We start from the raw sequence: 26,089 nt of genomic DNA, 5'->3' as shown, positions 1-26,089 counted from the left end.
CGGGGCAGGTTGGAGGCACGTGGAGCTCCAGCAGGGAGGAGAACAGCAGCATGAGGCACAGGAGGCTGAGGCAGCTCCCCAGAGCACAGGGGGAGCAGCAGGAGCAGCACTAGCACGGAGCAGGGGCACGGAACAGCAGCCTGGTGTAGATCATCACCAGGACGGTGCCAGAGCTGCACTCCCACAGCACAGCAGGAGCAGCACAGCACAGAGCATGATGCCAGAGCCAGTTTTCCCTGGCACACCAGAAGCAGCAGGAGCAACGCTGGTACAGAAGACTGGCACAGAGCAGGGTGCCAGAGGCAGATTCCCCTGGCACAGCAGAGGCGGCACCAGCACAGAACAGCAGCAGGATGCCAGAGGCAGTTTTCCCTGCACAGCAGGAGCAGCACCAGCACAGAGCAGGGGAACAGAACACCAACCTGGTGCAGATCACCAGGAGAGCACCAGAACTGGATTCCCCCAGCAGTCTGAGCAGGAGGAGCAGCACCAGCAGAGCACAGAGCAGGATGCCATGGATGGATTCCTCTGGCATGGCAGGAGCAGCACCAGCACCAGCAGAGCACAAAGCAGGATACCAGAGGCAGTTTACCCTGGCGTAGCAAGAGCAGCACCAGCACAGAACACTGGCATGGAACACTGGCATGGTGCAGAGCACCAGGACAGTGCCAGAGCCAGAGACCCCCAGCGCCAGCACAGCACAGAGCAGGATGCCAGAGCTGGATTCCTCTGGCATGGCAGGAGCAGCAGGAGGCACAAACCCTGGCACAGAGCAGTGCATACCAGGGTGCCAGATCAGTTTCCTATGGCACAGCAGGAGCAGCACTGGCACAGCACAGAGCAGGATGCCAAAAGCAATTCTCCCTGGCACAGCAGGAGCAGCACCAGCACAGAGCAGGATATCAGAGCCTGTTTCCTATGGCACAGCAGGAGGAGCAGCACCAGCACAGAACACTAGCAGGATGCCAGAGGCAGTTTTCCCTGGAGCAGCAGGAGCAGCACTGGCACAGCACAGGATGCCAGAGCCAGTTTCCTATGGCACAGCAGGAGCAGCAGCACCAGCATAGCACAGAGCAGGATATCAGAGCCAGTTTTCCTATGGCACAGCAGGAGCAGCATTGGCACAGCTCTTGGACAGAGACAACTCCATTTTTGCACTTTTCTCCACGTCAACGAGGTGTCCCTGGCAAAGGGCAGCACTGGGGTGGTGATGGTGGCCGTTCTCCCATCTCCAGGCCAGGGACTGACATTCCAGTCTCCAGGAGTAATGGGAGGAAGAGGTTCCAAGGCTTTTTCCTGGAGATGCTGAGAGATTTTGGAAGGCTGTGGGAGGAACTGGGGAATTGACAAGGATTCTGTGGAGCATCAGTGAGATTCCTGCTGATCCACATATGTGGATCCAGGTGGTGGGTCAGGATTTCTGGGATTTCTTCCCAAGCCATATCGTGTCCAGCTCACACAGTCCCAGCTCACGGTGAGGATTCTAAACACAGGCAGCACAGTGGAGACTTTAAACCTGGAGAAATTCGGGATCGACAGTGGAATGTGGCAGATGGGGCTTTCCAAACCTGCTCCTCCCCTCAGCAAGGACCATTCCAGATGGCAAAGAGGGAAAAAATAACTTTGGGACCTGCAGCGAGAAAAGCCACTCGTTCCCAGAGGGAAATGGATCCGGCTGGGGGCTCCTGCAACAGCTCCACAAACCCCACTGGGAAAGGGCTGCTGGGGGATGCTGGCCACTCCCCTTGGGAGCAGGGACCAGAATGAATCCCAACTTCCTGGGACGTAATTCCCGGTGTTTGCCAAGGCCTCCGTCAGCTGATGCCTTCCCAGAGCATGGATTGGGCAAATCCCTGTGGGCCCAGGGTCCGGCCAGGCCGGTCCTGCTGCAGTTTGGTGGGTTGGGAGCCCTTTGGGATCCTCCAGTCCGGCACCTCGATCCCCTGTGGTGGCTCACAGGGCTTGGGAGCGGTGCTTGTGGAAGGCGTTCTCCAGGAAAGTGGCCAGCTTTTCACAGTCATCCTGAAATCCAGACAGGACAACAGATAAATCCCTTTGCTGGGCTGTCCCAGACACCTCCAGCCCCCCACAGTCCCAATCCCAAACTGTTCTTGTGCTGGCCCCGTCCTGGAGCAGGTTTGGGGTCCCCAGGTAAAGGACATTGGGGGGCTGGAGCATGTCCAGGAGAGGGAAGGGAGCTGAGGAAAGGAGCCCCAGGAGAGGCTGAGGAAGCTGAGAAAGGGGCTCAGCCTGGAGAAGAGGAGGCTCAGGGGGGACCTTGTGGCTCTGCACAACTCTGACAGGAGGGGACAGCTGGGGGTGGGGCGGGTCGGGCTCTGCTCTCAGGGAACAGAGACAGGAGGAGAGGGAATGGCCTCAGGCTGTGCCAGGGGAGATCTAGGAGGGATGTTGGGGAAATCCCTCCTAGAAAGGGCTGCCCAGCCCTGGCACAGCTGCCTGAGGCAGTGGAGGAGTCCCCATCCCTGGGAGTGTTCAATAAACATGTGGTTGTGCCACTTGGGAGTGTCATCAGGGTGACCTGGCATGTTTGGTCACAGGTTGGACTCAATAATCCTGGAGGTCTTTTCTAACATTAATGATTCTGTGATTCCTTAAGTAAGAAATCATCCTGCTTCCCTGGGTGCTCCCCTGGTTCTCCCACTCAGAATTATTTAAGGTGCAGCTCAGTAACATGTGCCACAACAGGCAGCTCCCCTTGGAACAACTCCTGGAGCAGAGTCCTGAGGGAACAGAAAACCAGGCCCTGCCTGTGAGGGGCCGGTGCTGGAGGAGCTCTGGTGGCTCTGCAGTGGCTCCAGGCTTGGGGACAGCAAGGACTCACCTCGTGGATGAATCCATAATGCACCAGCTCTGTGGCCAAATCCTTGGAGTTATCAGCTGCAGAGACAAGGAGCAGGAGAATATAAGTGTGGACACAGCTGGTGGAGCTCCTGTGCCCAGGAGAGCTGGGAAAATGGGGCAGGGAGGTGGCACAAGGTTCCCGAGTTCCCAAAACACAGCTCTGGACAAGGAGTCCCTTGGAAAGGCTTTGTTTGGCTCTCCAAGGAAAGCCCCAGAACAATGCCTGTGGCAGAGCCCGCAGCGGCTGGGGAAAGAGCAGCTCCAGGTACCATTCCCAGCTTTCTGAGGGAATTTTGCCTCTGAGGCAACCCCTCTGAGGGCTCTGGCTGTGTGGCCTCCAGGGGCTCCTGATAGTCTGGGAAGGAGCTGGACCTGCACCTTTCCTGGGCCCCTCAGAGGAGGGTCCACAATTCCCTTGGAAAAGGGAATGAGAGTGGAGTTCACCACTGGGGACTGTGGGTCCTGTGGAAATGCAGCTCTGGAATGACCCTGCATCACTGCCCTCCCAACTGCGCCTCATGGGCTGGTGATTCCCACATGGCAGAGGCACCAGCACAGGGCCCGGGGGGGCAGGGCCTGGGACCACAAGGGAAAAAGGAAAGAAAAGGAAAAAGAAAATGAAAAAGGAAAGGAAAAAGGAGAAGGGAAAGGGGAAAGGAAGGGGAGGGAAGTGAAGGAAAGGGTGAAGGAGAAGGAAGGAAAAGAGGAAAGGAGATGAAAGGAGATAAGGGGAAAGGAAAGGGGAAGAGAGGAAAGGAATGGAAAAAGGAGGAGGAGGAGAGGAAAGAAGGGAAAGGGAGGAAAGCTGGCACATTCTGTGTCCAGCAGAGCCCAATCCCCACAGGGCCCCGGAATTCCCCAGCAGCCACACCCAGCATTCCCGGCGGGAACATACTGGGCAGCAGGTCATAGCTGAGCTGTCGGTGCAGTTTGTCCTCCAGGATCAGCAGGAGTGTGAGCTGTGGAGACAGGAGAGAGTCTGCTCATCCCAGTCCCTCCTGAGGCACTGCAGGAACTGGGAGCTCTGGGCACTGCTGCAACTGGAAGCTTTTGGGCACTGCTGGGACTGGAGCAGCTCTTGGGCAGTGCTGGTGCCCTGGAGCAATTCCAGCTCCCTGCAAGTGCTGGGCTCAAAAAAATAGGGGTTCAAATGTGTCTGGGAACACCAGGGACAGAGACATCCAGACACTCCAGGTCTGCGTCCCACAGGCCAGGGGACTTGTAGCTTCTTTGGGAATTCCTTCACTGTACAGGACAGGAGTGAGTTCTTTGGGTACCATGGAAACTGGCTGAGGCCTTTCCCAGTCAGACTTCCCAGTACCAATTCCCAGTCTGATATCTTGGGCTGATTTCTCCTTCTCATTTTCCTGTCAGATTTCCTGGTCTTATTTCCCAATCCCATTTCCCAGCCCCATTCCCAGTGAGATGTGCAGGGAGCAGGTCAGGATCCAGGTACTCACATGCCACTGGCTCTTGTCCTCGTTCAGCTCCATGTTGCACTGCATCTGCACCACCTGGAAAAGCCCAGCCTAGGATCAGCCTGGACAGGCCCCCTTCCTGAGCAGGCCTTTGGGATTCCTGCTGAAACCCTGGAATTCCTCTCCCAGCTCCTACCATGGCTAACAGGAGAGGTGCAGCAGGGATGAAGGGCCAGAGCAGGAGCTGTCCCCACCTGGGTCTGGCCTTACCTTCCTCGTCTCCACATCAAAGGGCTCTGGTGTGGGGGTCTTGGCTTTCTGGGGATCCTCCTGGGGCTGGGACAGGGCCCGTGGGAGGGCATGGGGTCTGGAGACGGCGAAGTTCATCAGGGGGTAAATCCCATTCCTGGCACAGACACAGAGGGAGGACAAGGAGCTGATTCCATCCCCTACAGAGCTGGCTCAGGAAGGAGCAGGGCTGGGCAGTTCCCTGAGCCCGGGGGCACTGTGGGGACAGCTGGAGACAGCAGGGACACTCCCTGTGCCCGTCCTGGCCCCACATTCCCGGGGAGCCGAGGCGGTGAGCTCTGACCCACCTGACATCCTCCAAGAACTTGTCAAGCTCCAGGAAGGAAACCTCCGAGTACCTGGCAGGGAACAGGGCAGGAGGGTTCAGGGGCTTCAGGGCTGCTCCCCACAGCACCAGGATCTCTGGGCTGGATGTGGAATCTCCCCCATCCTCACCTCCACTGTGCCCCAGGCCGGCCCTCCCTGCGGATCTCAGCCATCACCATGTTCAGGTCCAGCTCCTTGATCTTCTCTTCCACCACATTCTCTGGCATCAGATCTGGGGCAGAGCACAGGAGGGGTGTGGGTCCTGCTCCAGGGGGGGCTGGGATCACTTCCTCCCTCCAGGCTCTGCACATGGAATCCCAGGATGTTTTGTGTGGGAGGCACCTTAGATCCCATCCAGTCCCACTCCCTGCCCTGGGCAGGGACACCTTCCCCTGTCTCAGGCTGCTTCAACCTCCGTCCAACCTGGCTGTTGGGAAAGATTAATCAGGGAAACCTTATAAATATGATTGCTTAGCAAAAGATTCTGAAAATATGAAACCTGTAGTTGAGATAGAAATGGAAGCTTACTTTGAGTTGTAGGATACCGAGTCTTAGTTACTACATAACCTAAAGACAATAGCCTAGCCAGCTGAAGGAGAATCCCTTTTGATTGAACAATACCTTTCTGCTGGCTAAGGGATCCAAAGGTCAATGTAGCAAAACAGAAAAGTCTAAAGAGTAGTTTTTAGAGTTTAAAATATAACACATGGTAATGTAGTAGTTCTTATAGGCTGTATGTAGATTCTATAGGGTTTTGTGTCTTGTATTGGTTGGTCACTGTAAATTAGAATATTCATCACAAAAGGAGATATAATGTATTGTAACCAGGACCTCACTCTCTTGTCTTGGCTCTTCTACCTTTCGCCTCTCTTCTTTTCTCTTCTCTTCTCTCTTTGCCCTCTTCACTCTCTGGTCCTTGCTCTCTTGGCTCTCCTCTTCGCTCTTTCTCTCTGGACCTCACTCTCCTTTCCCTGCTCTTACCTCTGCTCTCTTCCCCCTGCATTCCGACCCCTGCCACGTTGCTCTAGCTCTCTCCCCTCTTCTTGCCAGCTTACCCTCTTGCTCTCTCTCGTTCTCTCTCTGGGACTTTCCTTCAGCCGAGGCTGGTGGCTGGAGGGAAGGCCCTTTCTACCCACGACCCTTGCAATAAAACCACATATTCTAGATTATCTCAGGTTTGCAGAGTACCTTGTCCCTGATATCAAATGCTTCTACACCTGGCCTTGGACACTTCCAGGGATGGGGCAGCCACAGCTGCTCTGGGCTCCCTGTGCCAGGGCCTCACCCCCATCATGGCCAGGAATTGCTCCTCAAAATCCCCTCTAACCGTGTCCTTCGGCAGTGGGAAACCCTTCCCCCTTGCCACTCCATCCCTTACCCAAAGTCCCTCTCCAGCTCTCCTGGAGCCCCTTCAGGCACTGCAAGGGGGCTCTAAAGTCTCCTTGGACCCTTCTCTTCTCCAGGCTGAGCATTCCCAGCTCTCCCAGCCTGGGAGGGATGAGCTGGGGGGTCAGGGTGGTCCCGGGCACTCACACTGGTGGTTGATGAAGCAATGGGCTGCCAGCAGCTTCAGGGAATGGACCTCGAAGAGCACGCGGTGGAAGAGGAGGCTGTTGGCGGTCGGGCGCTTGTCGGGGTTCAGGGTCAGGCAGGACAGGATGAACTCCTGGGACCAGAGCAGGGCCACAAGCTAGAGCAGGGCAGGACATTCCTCTGCTCCTCTCACAGGAGCATCTCACACAGATCACAGAACCATGAGGCTGGGAAAGAGCTCCCAGTCCACCCTGTGCCCCATCCCCACCTTGCCACCAGCCCAGAGCCCTGAGTGTCCAAGCCAGTCCTTGGACACCTCCAGGGATGGGCACTCCAAACCTCCCTGGGCACTTCCAAGGCCTGACCACCCTTTCCTTGAAGAAATTCCTCCTGATGTCCAGCTTGAGCCTCCCCTGGCCCAGCCTGAGGCTATTCCCTCTCCTCCTGTCCCTGTTCCCTGGGAGCAGAGCCCAACCCCCCTGGCTGTCCCCTCCTGTCAGGGAGATGTGCAGACCCACAAGGTCCCCCCTGAGCCTCCTCTTCTCCAGGCTGAGCCCCTTTCCCAGCTCCCTCAGCCTCTCCTGGTGCTCCAGACCTTTCCCCAGCTCCATTTCCTTCCCTGGACACGTTCCAGCACCTCAAGGGTCCTTACCTGGGGACCCCAAACCTGCCCCAGGACTGGAGGTGTCCCAGCAGTGCCAGCACAGAGGCCACTGCCCTAGGCCTGGGGTCACACTGTTTTTGATACAATTCCCTAGGAAATGGATCCAAAGGGTTCTTTGTGCAGCAGGAGCCACAGGACAGGGAGCTGCAGCAGAATTCGGGGTGGGGAGAGATGGGAAGGGGGTTCCCACTGCCCCCATCCTGGGTGTGAGCCCAGCAAAGGCTGCAGGAGAAGGGGCAGGATCAGAATCAGCCCCGAGAGCAGGAATGGGGTGGTGGAAGTGGGGAAAGGGCAGGATGAACAGCAGGATCCAAGGGATCTTCCTGTTCCTGCTCACTGAGAGCAGAGGAGCTCAGTCTGCCACTGCTCCTCCAGCTCCTGCCCTGCTGCTGACGGGGAATGGGCCAGGATATCTGGGAGAGATCCAAAAATGATCCCAAGGATGCCAGGGGAGCACCCCCAGACTGGACCCCTCAGAGCCCCCTGCCCCAGAGATCCTCGGGTGTGACTCCGACCACTCCCAGAGCTCCAGAGAGGAGACTCCTGCTTCTCCTGGAACGTGGGAACTGCAGGATCTCAAGGGCAGGATTTACTGTGGGATGCCTCAGGAAATTCTGTGATCAAACAAGAGAATTTGGGGAATGTACAGACTCATTATGGGATGTTCTGGAGGCTGCCACGGGAAGAGGAAGGGGGGTTGGGTGGTCGGGGTGGATGGAGGGGGATCAAAGGTTCCAGCTGTTCCGTGCCTTCCTCTGGCTGAGCCCAAATCTCAACCATCCCCCAAACTGTCCTAGCTCCTTATTAAACCCCGTTCCCAAGTATTTCTGGGGCAGCTTGTTCTCTGCTCCCTGGGATCCACGTGGGCCTCCAGCCAGCATGGAGCCAGAGCAGCTGAGCAGTGATGGAGCCTGGGAAGGGGCACAGGGAGACCACAGGAGTGAGGGAGAACAGGGACACTCTCGTGGGACAGGGCCAGACCCCATCTGCACCTACTGCGAGCTGGCAGGATGGGATTTACATCCCAGGAGTGATCAGGACAGGGATTTACATCCCAAGAGTGATGCAGGGTGGGATTTAAGCCCAGGAGTGATGCAGGGTGGGATTTACATCCCAAGAGTGATGCAGGGTGGGATTTACATCCCAGGAGTGATGCAGGGTGGGATTTACATCCCAGGAGTGATCAGGACAGGAATTTACATCCCAGGAGTGATGCAGGATGGGATTTATGCCCCGGAAGGATGCAGGGTAGGATTTACATCCCAGGAAGGATGCAGGGTGGGATTTACATCCCAGGAATGGTGCAAGACAGGGGTTTACACCCCAGGAGTGGTGCAGGACAGGGGTTTACCCCCAGCAGGCTCCTCCAGCTGCACTCACCCTCATGTTGGGATCGTCCAGGGAGTGCCGGGCCCGCGCGATCGCCTCCTCCGACACCCGCGTGTCCCCGTTGGTCTGGATCTCCAGCACGGCCATCTGGAGGGAGCACAGCCAGTCCGGGGGGTGCCCCGGGGACACCCCAGAGAGGGGACAGCCCCGGAGAGGAGACACCCCAGACAGGGCAGGGACAAGGGACACCCCAGACAGGGGACACCCCCAGACAGGGCAGGGACAAGGGACACCCCCGGACACGGGACACCCCTGGACAGGGGACACTCCCAGACAGGGGACACCCCCGGCCAGGTGACACCTCCCGACAGGGACAGGGTCCCAGCATTCCCGGGGTCGGCTCCGCCCCGCACCTCCAGCGCGCACATCCCGAAGGAGAAGATGTCCACGGCCGTCCCGTCCGCCCGCTCTGCAACACGGACCCGTCAGGAGAGAGCCCTGGAGACCCCCACCTGGAGACCCCGCCCACGGTATCCCCTGGACACCCTCACCTGCCCTCACCTGTTCTCAGCTGTTCCCACCTGTTCTCACCTATTGCTCCCTGCCGTCACCTGTTCTCACCTGCCATCACCTGTTCCCACCTGTTCCCACCTACTGTTCCCTGCCCTCACTTGTTCTCACCTGTTTCACCTTTCTCACCTGCCCTCATCTGTTCTCACCTGCCCTCCGGGCCCCCCCATTCCCGTCCCCCCCAGCCCCACTCACGGCCGTATTCCGGAGGGAAGAAGTGCAGGTTCCGCAGCTCCTCCCTCTCGATCCTGATGGGGCTGCGGAGGTCGTCCGGAAGCGCTGGGGGGACGGGGCAGGGGATGAGGAAGGAGGAGGGGGGGGCCTGTGCCCACCCGGGAGGGTCTCAGGGGATGGGAGGTGGGGGGGGGTGTGTGCTCTACCCGGGGGGTCTGTTTGTGCCCAGCCGGGGGGTCTCAGGGGATGAGGAGGGGTCTGTGTGTGCCCCTGCCCACCCCCCAGCCCATCCCAGCAGACCCCTCTGCTCTTACCCAGGAGCAGCAATTCCTGGAGGGATGAAGGTGCTCCCTCCCCACAGAGCCCAGGATCATCCCCTGTGCCTGGTGCCCCTCTGGAGGGAGTGTCCCCAGGGCAGAGGGCTGTGTCCCTGGGGGTGTCCCCAGGGCAGGGGACTGTGTCCCTGGGGGTGTCCCCAGGGCAGGGGACTGGCTGGGGAGTGGCACTGGGGTCACTCACCATTGGCAAACACCCGGTGCCAAACTGCCAGGCAGCGCCAGAGGGAGCCGAGTGTTGGGAGAGCAGGAGGGGACAGAGAAGAACAGGAAACACCAAGGCTGGCACCCCCAAAAATGGACCCCACAATTCCTAGGGGTCCTGCCTAGGACCCGCCCTTCCCCCCCCCCCCCTCCGCATGACCCCCTTGGGCCCCTTCCTGCTGCCAACCCCCCTGGACCCCTCAGACCCCCTGGATCCCTCAGACCCCTTGGACCCCTCAGACCAAACTGGACCCCTCAGACCCCCTGGACCCCTCAGACCCCCAGCCCTCTTGGATTCCTTAGACCCCTCTGGGCCCCTTGGATCATCTTGAACCTTTTGGACCCCTCTGACCCCCTTAGAGCTCTCAGACCCTTTGGATCCCTAACACCTCAGACCCTCTTGGACCCCCCAGACCCCTCTGGATCCCTCAGGCTGCCCAGACCCCGTTGAACCCCCCAGACTCCTCGGACCCCCCAGGGTGGGGCCAGTGCTGCCACACCAGAGCCGATCTTGATGAGTCCGTTGTGCTGGATGAAGATGGTGTCACTGGTGAGATTGCCGTGGATGATGGGGGGCTCGCAGGAGTGTAGGAAGCTGGGGGGGCACAGGGGTGTCCCGAGCACAGCCCACACCCCTGGGACCCCCCAGGGCTGGGCAGGGAGCTGGGGGAGCCTCACCTGAGAGCCGAGAGGATTTGGGTGCACCAGCGCTTCCAGGCCTAGGGCAGGGACAGAGTAGGGACAGCAGAGACAGAGCAAGGACAGAGCAGGGACAGAACTCCCACCAACCAGGACACAACACTGGCACCCATGTCCAAGCCAGGGCCTCCCATCCATTCCCAGTGACAGGGACATCCCCCACTGACAGGGACACCACCCTGTGCCCTGCCCAGGCTCAAGGCTGTGTCCCACACTGTCCCACAGAAGCAGCCCCTGTGCCCTGTTCAAATGGCTGCAGCAAATGGCTCAAGGCTGCAGGAGAGCTGGGAGGGACTCTGGGGAAGGGATGGGGAGCCAGAACAAGGGGAATGGCTTCCCACTGCCAGAGGACAGGGTTAAAGGGGATTTGGGAATAAATCCTTCCCTGTGAGGGTGGGGAGATGCTGGCACAGGGTGCCCAGAGCAGCTGTGGCTGCCCCTGGATCCCTGGAAGTGTTCCAGGGCCAGGTTGGACAGGGCTTGGAGCACCCTGGTCCCATGAAAGGTGTCCCTGCCCATGGTAGGAGTGGCTCTGGATCATCCCATAGGTCCCTCACAGCAGCCCTGGGCAGTGGCTTTGCAAGTGATGCTGGTCCCTTGTCCCCAGGTGCCAGCCCTGGGCGGGGGCAGGACACTGGGAGCACCTGGGGCAGTGTCACCCACCACAGCCACTCCCAGTTTGGGGTCAGTGGGATCCAGGCTCTCCTGGGGTCCAGCAGGGTTCCTGTGTGACCCAGGGAACAGCAGCTCCCACCTGCCCTGCCCTGTAAGATCCCAGAGACCATCCCTGGGACAGAGACACAGAGCCACCTGCCCTGTCCTGCTCCCAGGGGCTTACCCGGGCATTCATGGCCTTGTGGTTCTTCTTGGTTTTCTTCAGGAACTGCTTGAGGCTCCCCGAGGACACATACTCTGTGATGAAGATGACCTGGCAGGGGATAGGGGGTCAGCAGGGAGGCTGAGGAGAGGGGTGAGGAGCAGAGCTGGGGTCCCCCAGTGCCCCCCCAGGGTCCCTACCCGTGCCTTGGAGTCCTTCACATCCAGCCAGTACTTGTGGAGCTTCACAATGTTGGGGTGATCCACCAGCACCAGCTGCTCAAACATGGTCTTGATCTTCTCCTGGGGGCACATAGAGCACAGGTGAGGTGCTGGCATGAGGCAGGATGGGTCAGGGGGAAGGTCCTGGCATGCAGAAGGTCCTGGGATGTGGCAGGGCACCCCCAAGAGCTGGAGATGTCACAGGGATGCCACAGGGACACTGGGCTGAGGTGCAAAGGAGCTCCCTTTGAGGGACAAGCCAAGGAAGCCTGAGTGCCAGGAGTCCATCCTGCCAGGCTGTGCCCACCCAGGAAGGCAGGGGAGCTCTCAGAGTCTCACCTCGTGTGCTTTAAAGGCCTTTTTGTCAGTGAAGAGCAGCTCATTCCACACCACCTCCACACCCTCCTCGGTGTCCATGGCCAGGAAGGTGCTCTGGATGCCGGGCATGTTCCCCTGGTTCACCTGGAGAGAGGGAAAGGCTTGAGGGATGGCACCACCTGCTGCACAGGCAGCTCACTAAAAAAAAAAAAAAAAATCCATTTTCTTTTCTCTTTGGCACGGGAACAGCCCATCCTGGCCCCATCAGCCAGGCCCTGCTGGTGAATCTGACTGGTTTGTCCACAGACCCACCTCCAGCCGTTTCTGGGAATTCACAGAATGTCTGACCACATGAACCTACCGCTCTGGGAGGTGAATTGTCACTCCAGCTTCGTTGCACAACCACCCCAGTGTCACTGGCAGAGCAGTGAATGCTTCCAAAATGATGGACACTAACACTTCCCAGAGCGAATGCACAAATAAATAAATCAAAAATAATAAATAAACCAGCCTGAAACCCGATTCCTGCCCAGGAAGAGCAGAGTCTCCAAGCTCTTACAACACTCTCTGCCATGGCAACATGGCTCTGTCTTACAAATACAGCTTTTTTTGGAATGGGGGTCCCTGGAGTAGCCATGGAAGAGGCTCTGGCTGGGAACTTGAGCATGGAGCAGGACAGTGCCTGTCCTGTCTGGGCCAGGAGGGAGCAGAAGAACCCCTGACAGCAGGTCCTGAGCTGGGTCCTCTGGCCCTTCATGGGTGTGACACTCCTGCATACAGGTGGGGTCCTGCCCTGCACCCCTGTCCCAGCAGCCACAGGGGACCCACCCCTGCACTGTCCAGGAAAAATCAGAAGGTCTGGACAAACCAAAGCCACCACATCATCTCTGAACCTCCTGAGGAGCCTAGGGGCAGCCCCAGGATCTGTCCAACCACTTTCCATCTCCAGAGGACACAGATCCCCATCCCAGGTCTGTGTGTGCTGCCCCAGGCAGAGTGGCTCTGCAGATGTCACCTCCGCAGGTGACCTCCTGCATGGACCCTCCTGGTCCCCAGACCAGCCACGACCACCAGAACCCATTTCCAGCCCAAATAAAACCTCCAAGGCACCTGGCTCAGACCCCCAGCCCAGGATAGGTCTCCTGCCTCCCAGCAGTGGTGCCTGCTGCATCCTGACCCACTATCCACCCCAAAGCATCTCTGCAGGGGTGGGGCTGCAGCCCCCCAACTGCTCCTGCCCCTTCCTGTGGGGCTGGGGGCACTCCAGGCCTGTGAGCAGGGGCATAATGCCCACCCCATTTGCCAAGGAAAAGGGGGATTGTTCTGCTGCTCCCCAGGGAGGTACGAGGTGTGCCAATGCTGGGGCTGGGGGCTCATCCTGCTGCTAAGGCTGGTCCTGATGCTGGAGCTGGTCCCACTGCTAGGGCTCATCCTGCTGTCCAGGCTCAGGGCTCATCCTGCTGGTGGCGCTGGTCCCAGTGCCAGGGCTTGGGACTCATCCCACTGCTGGGGTTGATCCCACTGCTGGGGCTCATCCCCATGGACTGCTGGGACTCATCCTGCAGCCAGGGCTGATGCCACTCCTGGGGTTCATCCCAGTGCCAGGGTTTGGGGCTGGTCCTGCAGCCAGTGCTGGTCCTGGTGCTGAGGTTCATCCCAGTGCCTCAGTGTGGAGTCCCCGGAGCCCCTCAAGGTCTTACCCAGGGTCTGGCCTTGGAAGGATTTACCACAAAGACTTCCCACCTAGACTGAAGAGAAGACTTCCCCACAGTGCCTTGTGACACTGTAACATTATCCCACTTCTCCCTGATGCCCAGATTCTCGTGGTCTCTCCTTTCCCTGACAATCCTTTGGTTGTGGGACCCTGGTGACTGGCCCTGTTCCCTACAGGTCACTGACCTTTCCTGCCCTTTGTACCACCCCCGTGCCCCCAGGTCCCTGGCTGCTGAGCCCACACTTAAGCTGGTACACAGCATATGGGTTTTACACAGGGACATGCTACTACACCCGGGTTTGGGGCACATCCCACTGCTCATCCCAGAGGCCAGGTTTGGGGCTCATCCTGCAGCCAGGGCTGGTCCCACTGCTGGGGCTCATCCCAGAGCCTGGGTTTGGGGCTGGTTCCTGCGGGGCTCGGGGCAGCCGTGGGCGTTCAGCATCCCTGGCTCCTTAGCAGGGCACCCCGAGGCAGTTCATGGCCCAGTTCCTGCTGCAGCCACACAAAGCACCTCCCTCTGTTCCTTGTTCTGCTGGGCACGGGCTCCGCGTGCTCCGCACAAAGCCCAGCACGGACCGCGAATGATGCGGCCACTGCCTTCCCAGTGATCCCAGAGATCCCAGTTATCCCAGTGACCCCAATGATCCCAGAGATCCCAGTGATCCCAACGATCCCAAAGAGGCTGGTGACCCCAGTGATTCCAGTGCACACACAGCCACAGTGGGAACCACAGGACTGGAATCAGAGTGCTTTGGGTTGGAGAGACCTTAAAGCCCATCTTGTCCTGGTGCCGCACAGCAGGAGCCCGGGGGGTCCCTCCTGCTGCTTTCTGAGCCCCGGGGGCAGCTCAGGGCTTGGGCAGTGCTCTGCTGGGATCCAGGAGCCTCGGGAACGTGACGGGAGGAATCTTCCCCGCCCCGTATGGACATGAACGTGCTCGGGCTTGTGCTGAGTGAAAACAGGGCTGATCCCCACCAGCTGCTCCCGCTTTGAGCTCCGGCCCGGCCTCCATAAATAAATAAACGCAGCATTTTCCACACAGCCTGACCGGGACAAAAGGCAGCAGTGCAGGTCTCTCTGGGGTTATCCCCGGTGGGTTATTCCCTGTGGGTTATCCCCCGTTGGTTATCACCCATAGGTTATCCTCAGTGGGTTATCCCTGTGGTTTATCCCTCATGGGTTATCCAGTGTGGGTTATCCCCCATGGATAGTTATCCCCCGTGGGTTATCCCCAGTGGCTATCTCTGGTGGGTTATTCCTCGTTGTTTATCCCCTGCGGGTTATTGCCTGTGGGTTATCTCCTGTGGTTTACCACCTGTGGTTTATCCCCTGTTATCCCCTGAGGTTATCCCTCATGGGTTATCATTATCCTTTGAGGTTATGCCCCATGGGTTATCCCCAGTGGGTTATCCCCCATGGTTTATCGCCTGTGTTTTTTTCCCCCGTGGGTTATGCCCCCTTGGGTTATCCCCTGTGGGTTATACCCCGTGGTTTAACCCTGTTATCTCCGTGGTTTATCCCCCGTGGGTTATCGTTTTCCCCCGTTGTTATCCCTGCTCCCGGCCGCTCCGTGCACTGCCCGTTCTCAGCCCCTCGCAGCCCGGGGAGGTTCTGGCAGAGCCCTCGGTGCCGGACAGCGCTTGGCCGGCGCCCGGAGCGGCCGCTGGGGACGGGGCAGGGCAGGTTTACCAAAGATCGGGTTGCAGCTTCCAATCAATCGCTCCCTTCTCAGCTTTTCTCGTCAGCGAGGGCTGAGGCGGGCACGGGAACGGGCTCAGGGATGCGGCTCTGGGGCCTGGGGAGCAGCGGGGGGATGGGGCCAGCGATAACGGGGAGAGGAGGTTTTGCTCCATAGCGGGGGCTGTGAGGTACTTTCCCACTCAAACCCTTCCATGATTCTCCACTCACTGCGTGCACCGATTATTTCACTCCTTTGTGCCACCACGACATTTGGTACTGGGCACGGGCGGGATTTGGGGCTGGGCAGTGAGCACGGTGCGCCTGGAAAACCTCTCAGAGTAAATCCCGGCCTGGCCTGTCCCCTTCAGTGTCCCCAGAGCCGGGTGACAGGGAGGGCTGGTGCTCTGTGGAACACGAGAGGGGGAGTGCTGGGCACGGGGACACCCCGCGGGCAGGAGGGAACGGGGAGAGCCCCTGGGGGGTGCTGCTGGCACTGAGTCCCTCGTGCCCCCCAAACCTTGCGTCCCTCGGCCCTGACCGAGCCTGTGCCCCACCGTCCCCAGCTGTGGCCCCAGGCAGGACAAGGGTGGCTGTTGCAACACAGAAATCGCTTCAGAAAACACGGGAAAGGGGAAAAAAAAATGAGCTGAGAGGGCTGAGGCCCCAGTCATGGACACCTGGGCTGTGTCCTGCAGGTCCCCGAGGTTCAGGGACGGGGAGTGGCAGCACGGGCAGAGCCTGCGGGCCCCAGAGGTGAGAGGTCACTGACCCCTGCTTGTGTCCTTGCCATGCCTGGGGTAGGGGGCTGTCACAGCCCCTCTCCCGGGCTGGGAACACGCTCCAGACTCCCAGCTCCTGCTGCAGGGGACCCATTCAGCACCAGAAGGGCCACCTGCAGTCTCTGTGTCCCCAGCGAGGGGACTGGCACCAGCAGCAGCCCCAGGCAATGCCAGATCCACCTGTCCCTCAGCAGCTGTCCCCGCGGCAGGAGCACTCCGGGCTGGGGACACCCCGGGCTCGGGGCAGAGCAGCTGAGCCCTGGGGCTGTGCCAAGGAATCCGTGGTGCCAGACAAACCTGTTCTGTCCGCGCGATCCTGTTACACAACCAGCAGGTGAAGGGAACGCACGAGACGGAAAATATCCTGATTCCAGCGAAGTAATTGGATCCTGTCTGTCACCAAGCCGTGAGCCCAGGGCCAATTCAGCCCCGTGCCCACATGTGAGGAGCCCCAGGTGAGGGTAGGCAGGCAAGAGGGTGGGCTCTGCCCCTGGCACAGCCGTGGTGCCCCAGGCAGGCTCTGATGACCAGTTACATCCTGGAGCAGCGAAGGAGGAGCAGAGCTGGGACAGAAAGCAGCAGGGCCGCTCAGACAACCAGGAAAATCCCCCCAGTGCTGTACTCCGGGGCCTGGGAGAGCATAGGGAAACTGAGGGACAGCCCCGAGGGATGGGAGAGCTGCTCCACCCCAGGCAGGAGGGGCACCTACAGCACCCACCCTTTATTCCAGGAACTCTCCTTGTTGCAGAATCATCAAAGTCTGGGGTGGTGTGGGTGGGAAAGGACCTAAAAGTCACCTCATTCCACCCCCTGCCATGGACAGGGACACCTTCCACTATCCCTCCTGCTATCCAAGCCCTGGCCTTGGACACTTCCAGGGATCCAGGGGCAGCAATAGCTGCTCTGGGAATTCCACTGCAGCACCTCACCACCCTCACAGGGAGGGATTCCTCCCCAGTGTCCTATCCCAATGCCTAATGCTGCTCTCTGGCAGTGGGAAACCACTGTCCATTCCTAGGAGATTCCTGCTTGGCAGCCACAGCAGCACAGGGGTCCCTGTGCGATCCCAGCCTCTCCCAGCAGGATCCTGAGCTACTGGAGGGTGCCCCTGCCCAGGGCTGGGAGGGCTGGAAGCCTCTGCTTCCCCCCGTGCCCACGGCTGCCCTTCCCTGCTGCCCACAGCTGCCCGAGCAAACACTGTGATCCCTGTTCTCGGGCCACTGCTGTGGGAAAGGGACAGAGGAGTATTTTTCCACTGCCCAGAGCGGAGCCAGGAGAGATCCTGCACGGGGCAGTACCAGCGTTGTTATTTCCTGGGAGAAGCTGTTCCCTGGGCACGCCTGCAGCCTGAGCCTGCAATGTTTGCTTTACCCCCAGGCCCTGCATGGCCACAGGAGGGGACATGAGCCTCGGGTCACCCCAGCCCAGCCCTGGGGAGGTGACAGGAGCCCCAGCCTAGTCTTTCCCAGCCTGGGGAGGTGACACAAAGCTGGGGTCAGCCCCAGCCCAGCCCAGCCCAGCGAAGGTGACACACACCTGGCATTGTCCCAGCCCAGCACCCTCTCCTGGGAAATGGGGCTGGCAGTGGCACAGGGCTCTGCAGGATCTGGGAGGACAGGGAGAGGATCCTGGAGAACAGGGAGAAGATCCCAGTGCCAGCTGTACCGGGCAAGGGGAGCCCAGAAGGGCTGGGGCAGAAGGTGGAAGCAGCAGCAGGTGCCCAAGGAGAGGAGGAGCAGGTGGCGTTCAATCCCTCGGCATCCTATACCCCATCCCATGGGAATGCTGTGCCCCATCCCTGGCCATGCCATAACCCATGCCTGGGCACCCTGTACCCCATCCCATGGGAATGCTGTGCCCCATCCCTGGCCATGCCATAACCCATGCCTGGGCACCCTGTACCCCATCCCAGGGGAATGCTGTGCCCCATCCCTGGCCATGCCATAACCCATGCCTGGGCACCCTGTACCCCATCCCAGGGGAATGCTGTGCCCCAGCCCATCCCAGCCAGCAGCCTCTGGGGCCAGCAGGAATCAGCCCAGCTCAGAGGAATTGGGGCTGATTTCCGTGTTTTAACCAGCTGAGCCATCAGCAGAGCAGCTCCAGGAAAGCCAAGGAAACCCTCGGTGACCGGCCTGTCCTCCCTGCAGGAGGCTCAGCCGCGGATTTGCCATCCAGGCTCTCAGGGCAGATTCCAGCAGCTCCATCCGTCCTGAAACACGGCCCGCGACACCCCCAACCCCGGCAGTGGAATAAAACCTCCGGGACTGAGAAACGTCTCCGGTTACAGGAGGAAGAGCAGGAAGGAGCCGAAGGGCACAGAGGGGGCTCCAGCCTGCAGGAGCCCTCGGCTGCAACGTCTGGGCACTGCAAACAAAGCCACCCCCCGGGAAAGCGGGGGAAAAGGCCAAAAAGGCTCGGATAAAGACAGGAAAGGGAAGAAAACACGGCAAATGTCAGGAATTGTAACGCTTCGGGCGGGGTAGTGCAGAGGGAACGGTTTGGGGAGCTGAGAAGACGCATCCGTTCGGGAAAAGGAGGAGAGTTAGGACACAGGTACTGCCTTGGGGCAGGCAGGGAGCACCAGGGACAGCCAGAATTCCTGTGCAGGAAAGGAATGGAAAGGAACGGGATAAAGGAGCTGCAACCAGGAATTCCTGTGCAGGAAAGGAATGGGATAAAGGAGCTGCAACCAGGAATTCCTGTGCAGGAAAGGAATGGGATAAAGGAGATGCAGCCAGGAATTCTGTGCACAACAGGGATGGGGATAAAGAAGCTGCAACCAAAAAACCCTGTGCACAATATAGAAGGGATAAAGGAGCTGCAGCCAGGCATTTCCGTGGAGGATAGGAATGGGATAAAGGAGCTGCAGGCAGGCATTCCTTGCAGAACATGGATGGGGATAAAGGAGCTGCAGGCAGGCATTCCTTGCAGAACATGGATGGGGATAAAGGAGCTGCAGGCAGGCATTCCTTGCAGAACATGGATGGGGATAAAGGAGCGTGTTCCTGCATGAAAAGCACAAGTTCCTGCGCTGAAGCCTCACCGCAGGCTGACGTCAGCCCCCTCCCCAGCAGCGAGAACAAGGCAGGGGATTGTTGTGGCCGGGTGAGATCCCGGAGGATTAAAGTCTCCGTGAAATGGAGAACGTGGCACGGGGAGAGCAGCCCCGAGGCACCATCCAGACCGGGCCCCCGCTCCGCCCACACGAGCTCGGGGGGTGATGGGGAGGACTCTAAATCTGGCACAGCCGAGGCTTGTTCCTTACCAGAGCCCTGGAGCACGTGCTGGGGACAGAACTCCACTGTCTGCTTCCAGCAACATTTATCCACTGGTGAGTTTTCCATTGCAATTTGATTTCATTTTGTTTTATCCCCTAACTGGAAGCCTCTGGGGTGCCACAAAATCCCTGTTCAGAGCACAGCCAGGGGGAAGCCTTCACTGTCCTAAGGTTGTTGCATTTTATCTTCTTTTCTGCCAGAGTCTAAAATTCTCAGTGCCCAGGGTTCCATCATGAGGTGTTGGACATTAACTCCAAATTTCTTGGTTATTAACCCTAAAGTCTTGGATATTGGCTGAAATTATTGGATATTAACCCTGAATTCTTGGATATCACCCAAATTCTTGGATATCATCTTAAATTTTTGACTATTATCCCTAAATTCTTGGTTATTACCCTAATTTCTTAGCCATTAACCCAAAAGTCTTGGATATTAGCTGAAATTCTTGGATATTAGCTGAAATTCTTGCATACTAACCCTAAATTCTTGGATATTAACCCCAAAGCCTTGGAAGTTCACCTGTGAGCTCAACTGAGCTTGGCAGAGTCACCCCAAACCCACCCTGCAAAATTCACCCGCGGCGAACAAAAGCCACGGAAGCAGAAAGGGGCAGGAACAAAAGAGGTGGCAGGAAAAGAAGGAGCCGAGTGCTCCAGCTGATCCCCCCCGTGCTGGAAAAGCTCCTCACAGCTCTGAGCCCAGATCCCTGAGGACGGCTGGCAACAAAGCAGCTTTTTAAAAATAACCCCGTGGCAGATATTGCATAGTTGGAGCCTTCCCAAGTCATTCAACATGGACCCGGCCGTGCTGCTGCCAACTGCAAACCTCATTAATGCCTAAAAATGGGAACCCCCTGCACCTCGCAGGATTCCAGCCCTTACACCATTTTTCCATAGTTTGTTTTCGTTTTCTGGTCTGTGGGAACCTGCAGCAACACCCCAAAACCTCCCCCTCCTGCTGATGTTTTAACACCACTTTATTTCCCTCAAATGCTGCTTCAGCATTTCTTCCCTGCATTTTTGCTGTTATTTCCCTCTTTCCCTTCTTTCATCCTGCTGGATGAGTTAAAGCTGAGAGTTGGAATTGCAGAATCCCAGGGTGGTGTGACCCTGTGACATGAGCAGAGACACCTTTCACTGTCCCAGGCTGCTCCAAGCCCTGTCCAACCTGGCCTGGAAAATTTTCAGGAGTCCAGGGGAGGCCACAGCTGCTCTGGGTACCCTGTGCCGGGGCCTCCCCACCATCCCAGGATACAATTCCTCCCCAGAATCCCATCCAGCCCTGTCCTCTGGCAGTGGGAAGGCATTCCCTGTGTCTTGTCCCTCCACCCCTTCTCCCCAGTCCCTCTCCAGCTCTCCTGGAGCCCCTTAAGGCCCTGGCAGGGGCTCTGAGCTTTCTCTGGAGCCTTTTCCTCTCCAAGTGAGTCCCCCCAGCTCTCCCAGCCTGGCTCTAGAGGGGCTCCAGCCCTGGAGCAGCTCCATGGATTCCTCTGGACTCTCTCCAGCAGCTCCAGGTCCTTCCTGAGCTGGAACCCCAGGGCTGGGGCAGCTCTGCAGGTTGGGTCTCACCTGAGCACAGGGGCAGAGGGGCAGAATCCCCCCCTCCCCTGCTGCCCATGCTGCAGGCTCAGCCCAGAGCAGGGGGGGGTTGGGATCCCAGTGCTCATGGCTGGGCATGTCCAGCCTTTTCCAAATTTAACTGACTTTGCAAAAGAAGGACCCTCAGGTGCTTTTCCCCAGGGATTCTCTCCAGGCATTCCCCCCATCCCATGTCTGTGCTGGGGCCTGACCCAGGTGAACAAGGTACACTCCATCCCACCTCCCCAGCCTGCCCAGGTCCCTCTGGATGCCTCATCCCTCCCTCACTGAACCCCAAGGGTGCTCCAAATTAAATCCCACACTGGAAACAGCAGCAGCAGAATTACAAGCGAGGGACAGCTCCAGGGTCACTTAGAGGAATAAATTACAGGAATAACTCCAGAGTTCTGTCCCTGAGCCACAGCTGAGCTCTGCCACAGCACACAGCACACAGCACACAGCCCTCTCACTCCAAGGGAAGGCCTTCAGGAGCCCAGAGCACTCTGCATCCAGGGCATTCCTACAGGGAGCACAACGGGCAGAACTGGCAGGTGGGAGACATGAGGGGGAAGGATGTGGGAATCAGGAAATCACAGCCTGTCACCCCTGATTTTCTTGCTTTCAAGTGTTTGAACCTTTGCAGCCTGATTCTCACACTGCTTCATGTAAACAATGTGTATTCTTAGAATTTATCAGTATGTTTTGCATAGTTGTTCTCTGAGAGGAGAACTTGATTGAAAGTAAGAGTGACCAATCTGGTCAGGAGGTTGTAACCTCCTTGGGCCAATCTGGGTCCTCTGTAAAAAGTGTATATAAGTAGATTGGAGACAGATATTAAAAAAGACTTCCATGTTTGACCCTCCTGCTGCCTGCTGTCCTCTGTGAGGGTCCACACCCACATCGCAACGTGTTGCACCTCTAAGTGCAGGGGTAACACGCAGCCTGAACCCAGGAAATGTGACAGGTGAATGTGGTGGGACCAGCACTCATGAGCAGCAGATACCTGCTGGTCACAGCCCCCCCCACTCCCCGCGTTTTGGGGCAGATTGAGGGTTTGGGAACACAAACCCCACAGGGATAAACCCTGCTAATCCCAGAACGAGGTGCTGGGGCTCACCCACAGCCCTGCTCACACCAGCAAAGGTGAAAAACTTCTCACAAGAGGAGAAACCCAAGTTTCCTCTCCCTTGTGCTCACACTCCCCAGGGTGGGTGGGAAAAGCAAATGAGGTCATCAAAGCGAGGCTGAAAGAGCCCCGGTGTTCCCACGTGGAAAATCCTGCGCCAGCAGCAGCTCACAAACAACAGGAGAGCTCCGAGAGGGGCAGGGCTGGGCTGGGCTGGGGCTGGGACACTGCTGGGGCTGGGACATTCCGGGGGCTGGGACACTGCAGGGGCCACTTCTCACACTTCAGCCAAGTGCTTCTGTTCCCTGAGCTGCTCGTGACACCCTGTGACTCCACAGCCCTGAGGAATAAAAGGATCATAAATGGGCAAAGGAGAAGGGACATTATCCCCAGGGGGCAGGGCAGACCAGCTCAGCCCTGTGTGTGAAAACAAGGTGCAGTCCCTGTGTCCACAGCATTAACGTGCATTAATATTAATATATCACCCACTGCCCTTCAGTCTACAGAACCAGAAATCATGGAATGGTTCAGGTTGGGAAAGCAATTAATTAATATTAATATAATTAATGTTAACTTATTACCCACTCCCTTTTGCTCTACAGAACCAGGAATCATGGAATGGTTCAGGTTGGAAAAGCCTCTGAGCCCACTGAGACCATCCTGTCCCCAGCACTGCCAAGGTCACCACTAACCCACATCCTCAAATGCCACAGGGATGTTAAATCTGTCCCGCGGTGGGGACTCCACCACTGCCCTGGGCAGCCCTTTCCAGGAGGGATTTTCCCAATATCCCACCCAAATCTTCCCTGGCACAGCCTGAAGCTGTTTGCCCTGGTCCTGTCCCTGTTCCCTGGGAGCAGAGCCTGACCCCATCTGCTGTCCCCTCCTGTCAGGGAGTTGTGAAGAGTGACAAACTCCCCCCTGAGCCTCCTTTTCTCGAGGCTGAGCCCCTGGGTCAAGCAGAACTCCTGACTGTGCTCCATCAGCATTCCAGGCTCCTAGCCTCAGGCTCTGCCCACCCCGATAGCCCTGCTCTCCAAACCAGAGATCGGGCACAGCTCTGTGGTCCCACATAGGGCTTGACTCCTCTGACAAAACCAGATTAGAAAAAGAATAATTACAGTGGATCTTCAGGAGGGTGGGGAGAGCTCCCTGTGGGCACTCCCAGGAGTGCTGAGGGAAAGGAGAGGAGAGGAGAGGAGAGGAGAGGAGAGGAGAGGAGAGGAGAGGAGAGGAGAGGAGAGGAGAGGAGAGGAGAGGAGAGGAGAGGAGAGGAGAGGAGAGGAGAGGAGAGGAGAGGAGAGGAGAGGAGAGGAGAGGAGAGGAGAGGAGAGGAGAGGAGAGGAGAGGAGAGGAGAGGAGAGGAGAGGAGAGGAGAGGAGAGGAGAGGAGAGGAGAGGAGAGGAGAGGAGAGGAGAGGAGAGGAGAGGAGAGGAGAGGAGAGGAGAGGAGAGGAGAGGAGAGGAGAGGAGAGGAGAGGAGAGGAGAGGAGAGGAGAGGAGAGGAGAGGAGAGGAGAGGAGAGGAGAGGAGAGGAGAGATCGCCAGCTCTCAGCTCCTTCCTGCACGTCACGAAGCATCTGTAAATTTGCTCCTCCACTAAACTTCCTCCACTTGGCAATCAAGGAGCCTTCCTGCTCTCCTGGAACAGCTGTCCTGCCCTTGGAAAGGCCAACCCACCCTTTCCAATGCTCCAGCTGGAAAATCCCCATGGATGGAGGGCACGGCACAGAGACCCAAAGCTCTTGTGTGGAGATGGCCCTGGGGGGTTTCCACTTCTCCTGCACAGGAGGATGAACCCCCTGGGCCAGACCCAGGCATGGCAGCACTGCCCCAGAAAACTCCCGCACAAAATCAGCATGGAAACCTTCATCATTAAACGTCGTGGTTTGGCCAGAACAGACTGAAGGAATTTTCCCAATATCCCACCTGGGGATAAAAACCTGCCCTGGCCCAGCCTGAGGCCGTTCCCTCTCCTCCTGTCCCTGTTCCCTGAGAGCAGAGCCCGACCCCCCCGGCTGTCCCCTCCTGTAAGGGAGTTGTGCAGAGCCACAAGGTCCCCCCTGAGCCTCCTCTTCTCCAGGCTGAGCCCCTTTCCCAGCTCCCTCAGCCTCTCCTGGTGCTCCAGACCCTTCCCAGCTCCGTTCCTGTCACTGAACAAGCTTTAGCTTCTCAATGTCCTCCTTTTCATGAGGGTCAGGGACCCTGGTGTGGGGAAGGCAGAGAGAGGCAGGGAGCAGGAATGGGGACATGTGGGTATGGAAGCACCTGGCAGCACCGAGGGACAGAAGGGCAGGTGCTGACGGTGCTGGCAGGAGCAGCTTATCAGCCTGGAGCAGGTTATCAAGATCTCAGCGAAGCCCAGGCTGGGAATTCGGGCTGGGAGATGCAGCCGCAGGCAGAGCTGAACGCTGGGGCCAGGTCCTTTGCCGGGGACAGGGGAGATAAGGGGCAGATAAACAGCTCGGCCTTGGATGGATCTTTTCCCCTTCAGGCGCCGACAGTGCCTGTGCCGGGTCCCTCCCTCGGCGCTGTCCCGGCCCTGCCCGGGTTCAGGATTCCCCCGCTGCCTCCGGTCCCTGTTCTGGGTGCCCTGACAGAGACAGGGCGACTCCAGCCCCGGTTTTGGGGAGACGATGCTGTACATTGGCGTAGGAAGCTGAGCTGAAGTGAACAAACCCCCGTGTCTGGAGAGGAGGGATCGGGGTCTCCAGCCCTGGTGTAGGCTGTGAGGGGAGCCCCGACCCCCCAGCACCGACCCGGCGAGTCCCCGTTCCCGCAGGAGCTCCGGGGTCATCTTTGTGCCATCTGTGTCGCTGTCACCGAGCATACCTCGGGGACCCAGACCAGCAAAACCCTCCGGAAGGCCCCGGCAGCCCCGCAGCGGGAGGGAGTCGGCATCCCCAGCCTTGCGGGACGGAGCTGGGATTGCCCTGGGGCACAGCCCGGCTCTCCCAACACACCGGGGCTTCCCACACCGCGGCACGGCGAGCCCGGCTCCCGATGGGATTCCGCCACTGGGATAGGATGAGCCCGATTCCCTGCTCCAGACACCGCAGACCGGCACGGGGAAACCCGGCTTGGGGCACGGAGCACCGCGAAACAGCAGCCGCACCGGGGCACGGTGAGATGGGCTCCCCACAGCCGGGCACGGCTAAACCGGTCCCGCACCGGCACAAGAATCACTGTGAACGGCACACCCCGAGCCGGGGCATGACTAAGCCGGGCTCACCGGGCTCTCGGCGCCTCCCGCCGGCCCCGGGGACCCGCTCCCCGCATCGCCCTCCGGCCGCGGCCATCGCCGTGCCCTGGGCACCGCCGCCGCGGCCCCGAGATGGGCGAGGGGTCTCGCTGGGCGCCCCGCACGGCCCCATTCCCATTCCCATCCTCATTCCCCGGCATCCACATCGCATCTCCCGGCGCCCCCTGCCAGGCATTCCCATGGCCGCTCTCCGGCGTCCCCCTCCCTCCGCCCGGCTCCCACCTGCTCGCGGCGCTTCTGCCAGCGGCCGCAGGGACTCTCCTCCAGCACCTCGCTCTCCTCCTCGCTCTCCTCCTCCTTCTCCTGCGCCAGCCGCGCGTCCGGCTCCGGCACCGCCATCCCCGCTCTGTGGGCTGTGCTGAAATCTGCCGGGCTGCGAGGGCTGTACCGGGCTGTACCGAATCGTGCCGAGCTGTGCGGGCTCTGCCGGGCTCTGCCGGGCTGTAAGAAGGTGTACCAGGCTGTTTCGAGCCGAGCTGTGGCGAGCTCTAGTCCGATCCGATCCGCTTTGATCCGATCCGATCCTCTCCGCTCCGATCCGAGCCGGTCCGCTGTGACTCACGCCGAGCCGAGCTGATGCGCACCAAACCGAACGGAACGGAACGGAACGGAACCGAAGCGAAGGGAGCCGAGCCGAGCCGATCCGAGCGGCACCGCACGGCCCCGCTCCGCCTCGAGCCCCGCCGCGCTGTGCCGGTGCCGCTCGGGGCCGGCCCGGTCTCGTCCCGCCCCGCCCCGCTCCGGACGTGCGGCCGCGCACGCCCCGCCCCGCCGGGAGGGGCCCCGGCACCCCCGAACATCCCGCACCCCCAGCACCACCGGCACCGCCGGAACCTTCCTCCTTACCCCCCGCACCCCCAGAACCACCCGCGACCTTCGCACCCCCCGCAGCCCCCCGGCACCCCCCGC

The 26,089-nt window shown here is 59.1% G+C and overlaps 1 protein-coding gene across 2 annotated transcripts; it reads right to left on the bottom strand.

Annotated features, from left to right (window-relative positions):
• Nucleotides 1-787: 787 nt before the first annotated feature.
• Nucleotides 788-25,871, bottom strand: NRBP2 (nuclear receptor binding protein 2). 2 transcript variants are annotated; one of them, XM_083885230.1, is made up of 19 exons: nucleotides 25,770-25,853; nucleotides 25,403-25,621; nucleotides 11,781-11,903; nucleotides 11,421-11,522; nucleotides 11,242-11,331; nucleotides 10,383-10,423; nucleotides 10,205-10,299; nucleotides 9,685-9,708; nucleotides 9,187-9,270; nucleotides 8,835-8,890; nucleotides 8,473-8,568; nucleotides 6,429-6,561; nucleotides 5,025-5,127; nucleotides 4,877-4,927; nucleotides 4,551-4,686; nucleotides 4,323-4,376; nucleotides 3,758-3,821; nucleotides 2,843-2,898; nucleotides 788-2,022 (listed from the first exon to the last, which is right to left on the bottom strand). In XM_083885230.1, the coding sequence occupies exons 2-19, from the start codon at nucleotides 25,517-25,519 to the stop codon at nucleotides 1,954-1,956; spliced, it is 1,494 nt and encodes a 497-aa protein (XP_083741356.1). In that variant the 5' UTR covers nucleotides 25,520-25,621; nucleotides 25,770-25,853; the 3' UTR covers nucleotides 788-1,953. The 2 variants fall into 2 exon arrangements, 1 of the variants encoding a protein (XP_083741356.1); XR_014592749.1 differs by lacking the exons at nucleotides 788-2,022; nucleotides 2,843-2,898; nucleotides 3,758-3,821; nucleotides 4,323-4,376; nucleotides 10,205-10,299 and adding an exon at nucleotides 7,081-7,182 and having other exon boundaries at nucleotides 4,600-4,686; nucleotides 5,025-5,322; nucleotides 25,403-25,871.
• Nucleotides 25,872-26,089: the final 218 nt, after the last annotated feature.

This window comes from Zosterops lateralis, assembly GCF_965231275.1.
Source record: "Zosterops lateralis genome assembly, chromosome: 1".
In the NCBI taxonomy this organism is placed as follows: domain Eukaryota; kingdom Metazoa; phylum Chordata; class Aves; order Passeriformes; family Zosteropidae; genus Zosterops; species Zosterops lateralis.
This window is presented reverse-complemented; position numbering and strand designations above follow the sequence as displayed.

Bases quoted from the DNA above. Each gene is read 5' to 3' on its own strand.
- NRBP2 (XM_083885230.1), bottom strand. From the start codon at position 25,519: ATGGCGGTGCCGGAGCCGGACGCGCGGCTGGCGCAGGAGAAGGAGGAG. The intron at 9,709-10,204 runs GTGTGGCAGCAC...GCTGCCTGGCAG, and splicing joins ACTCATCAAGATCGGCTCTG to TTTGGCACCGGGTGTTTGCC. The intron at 9,271-9,684 runs GTGAGTGACCCC...CCGTCCCCCCAG, and splicing joins GCACCGGGTGTTTGCCAATG to CGCTTCCGGACGACCTCCGC.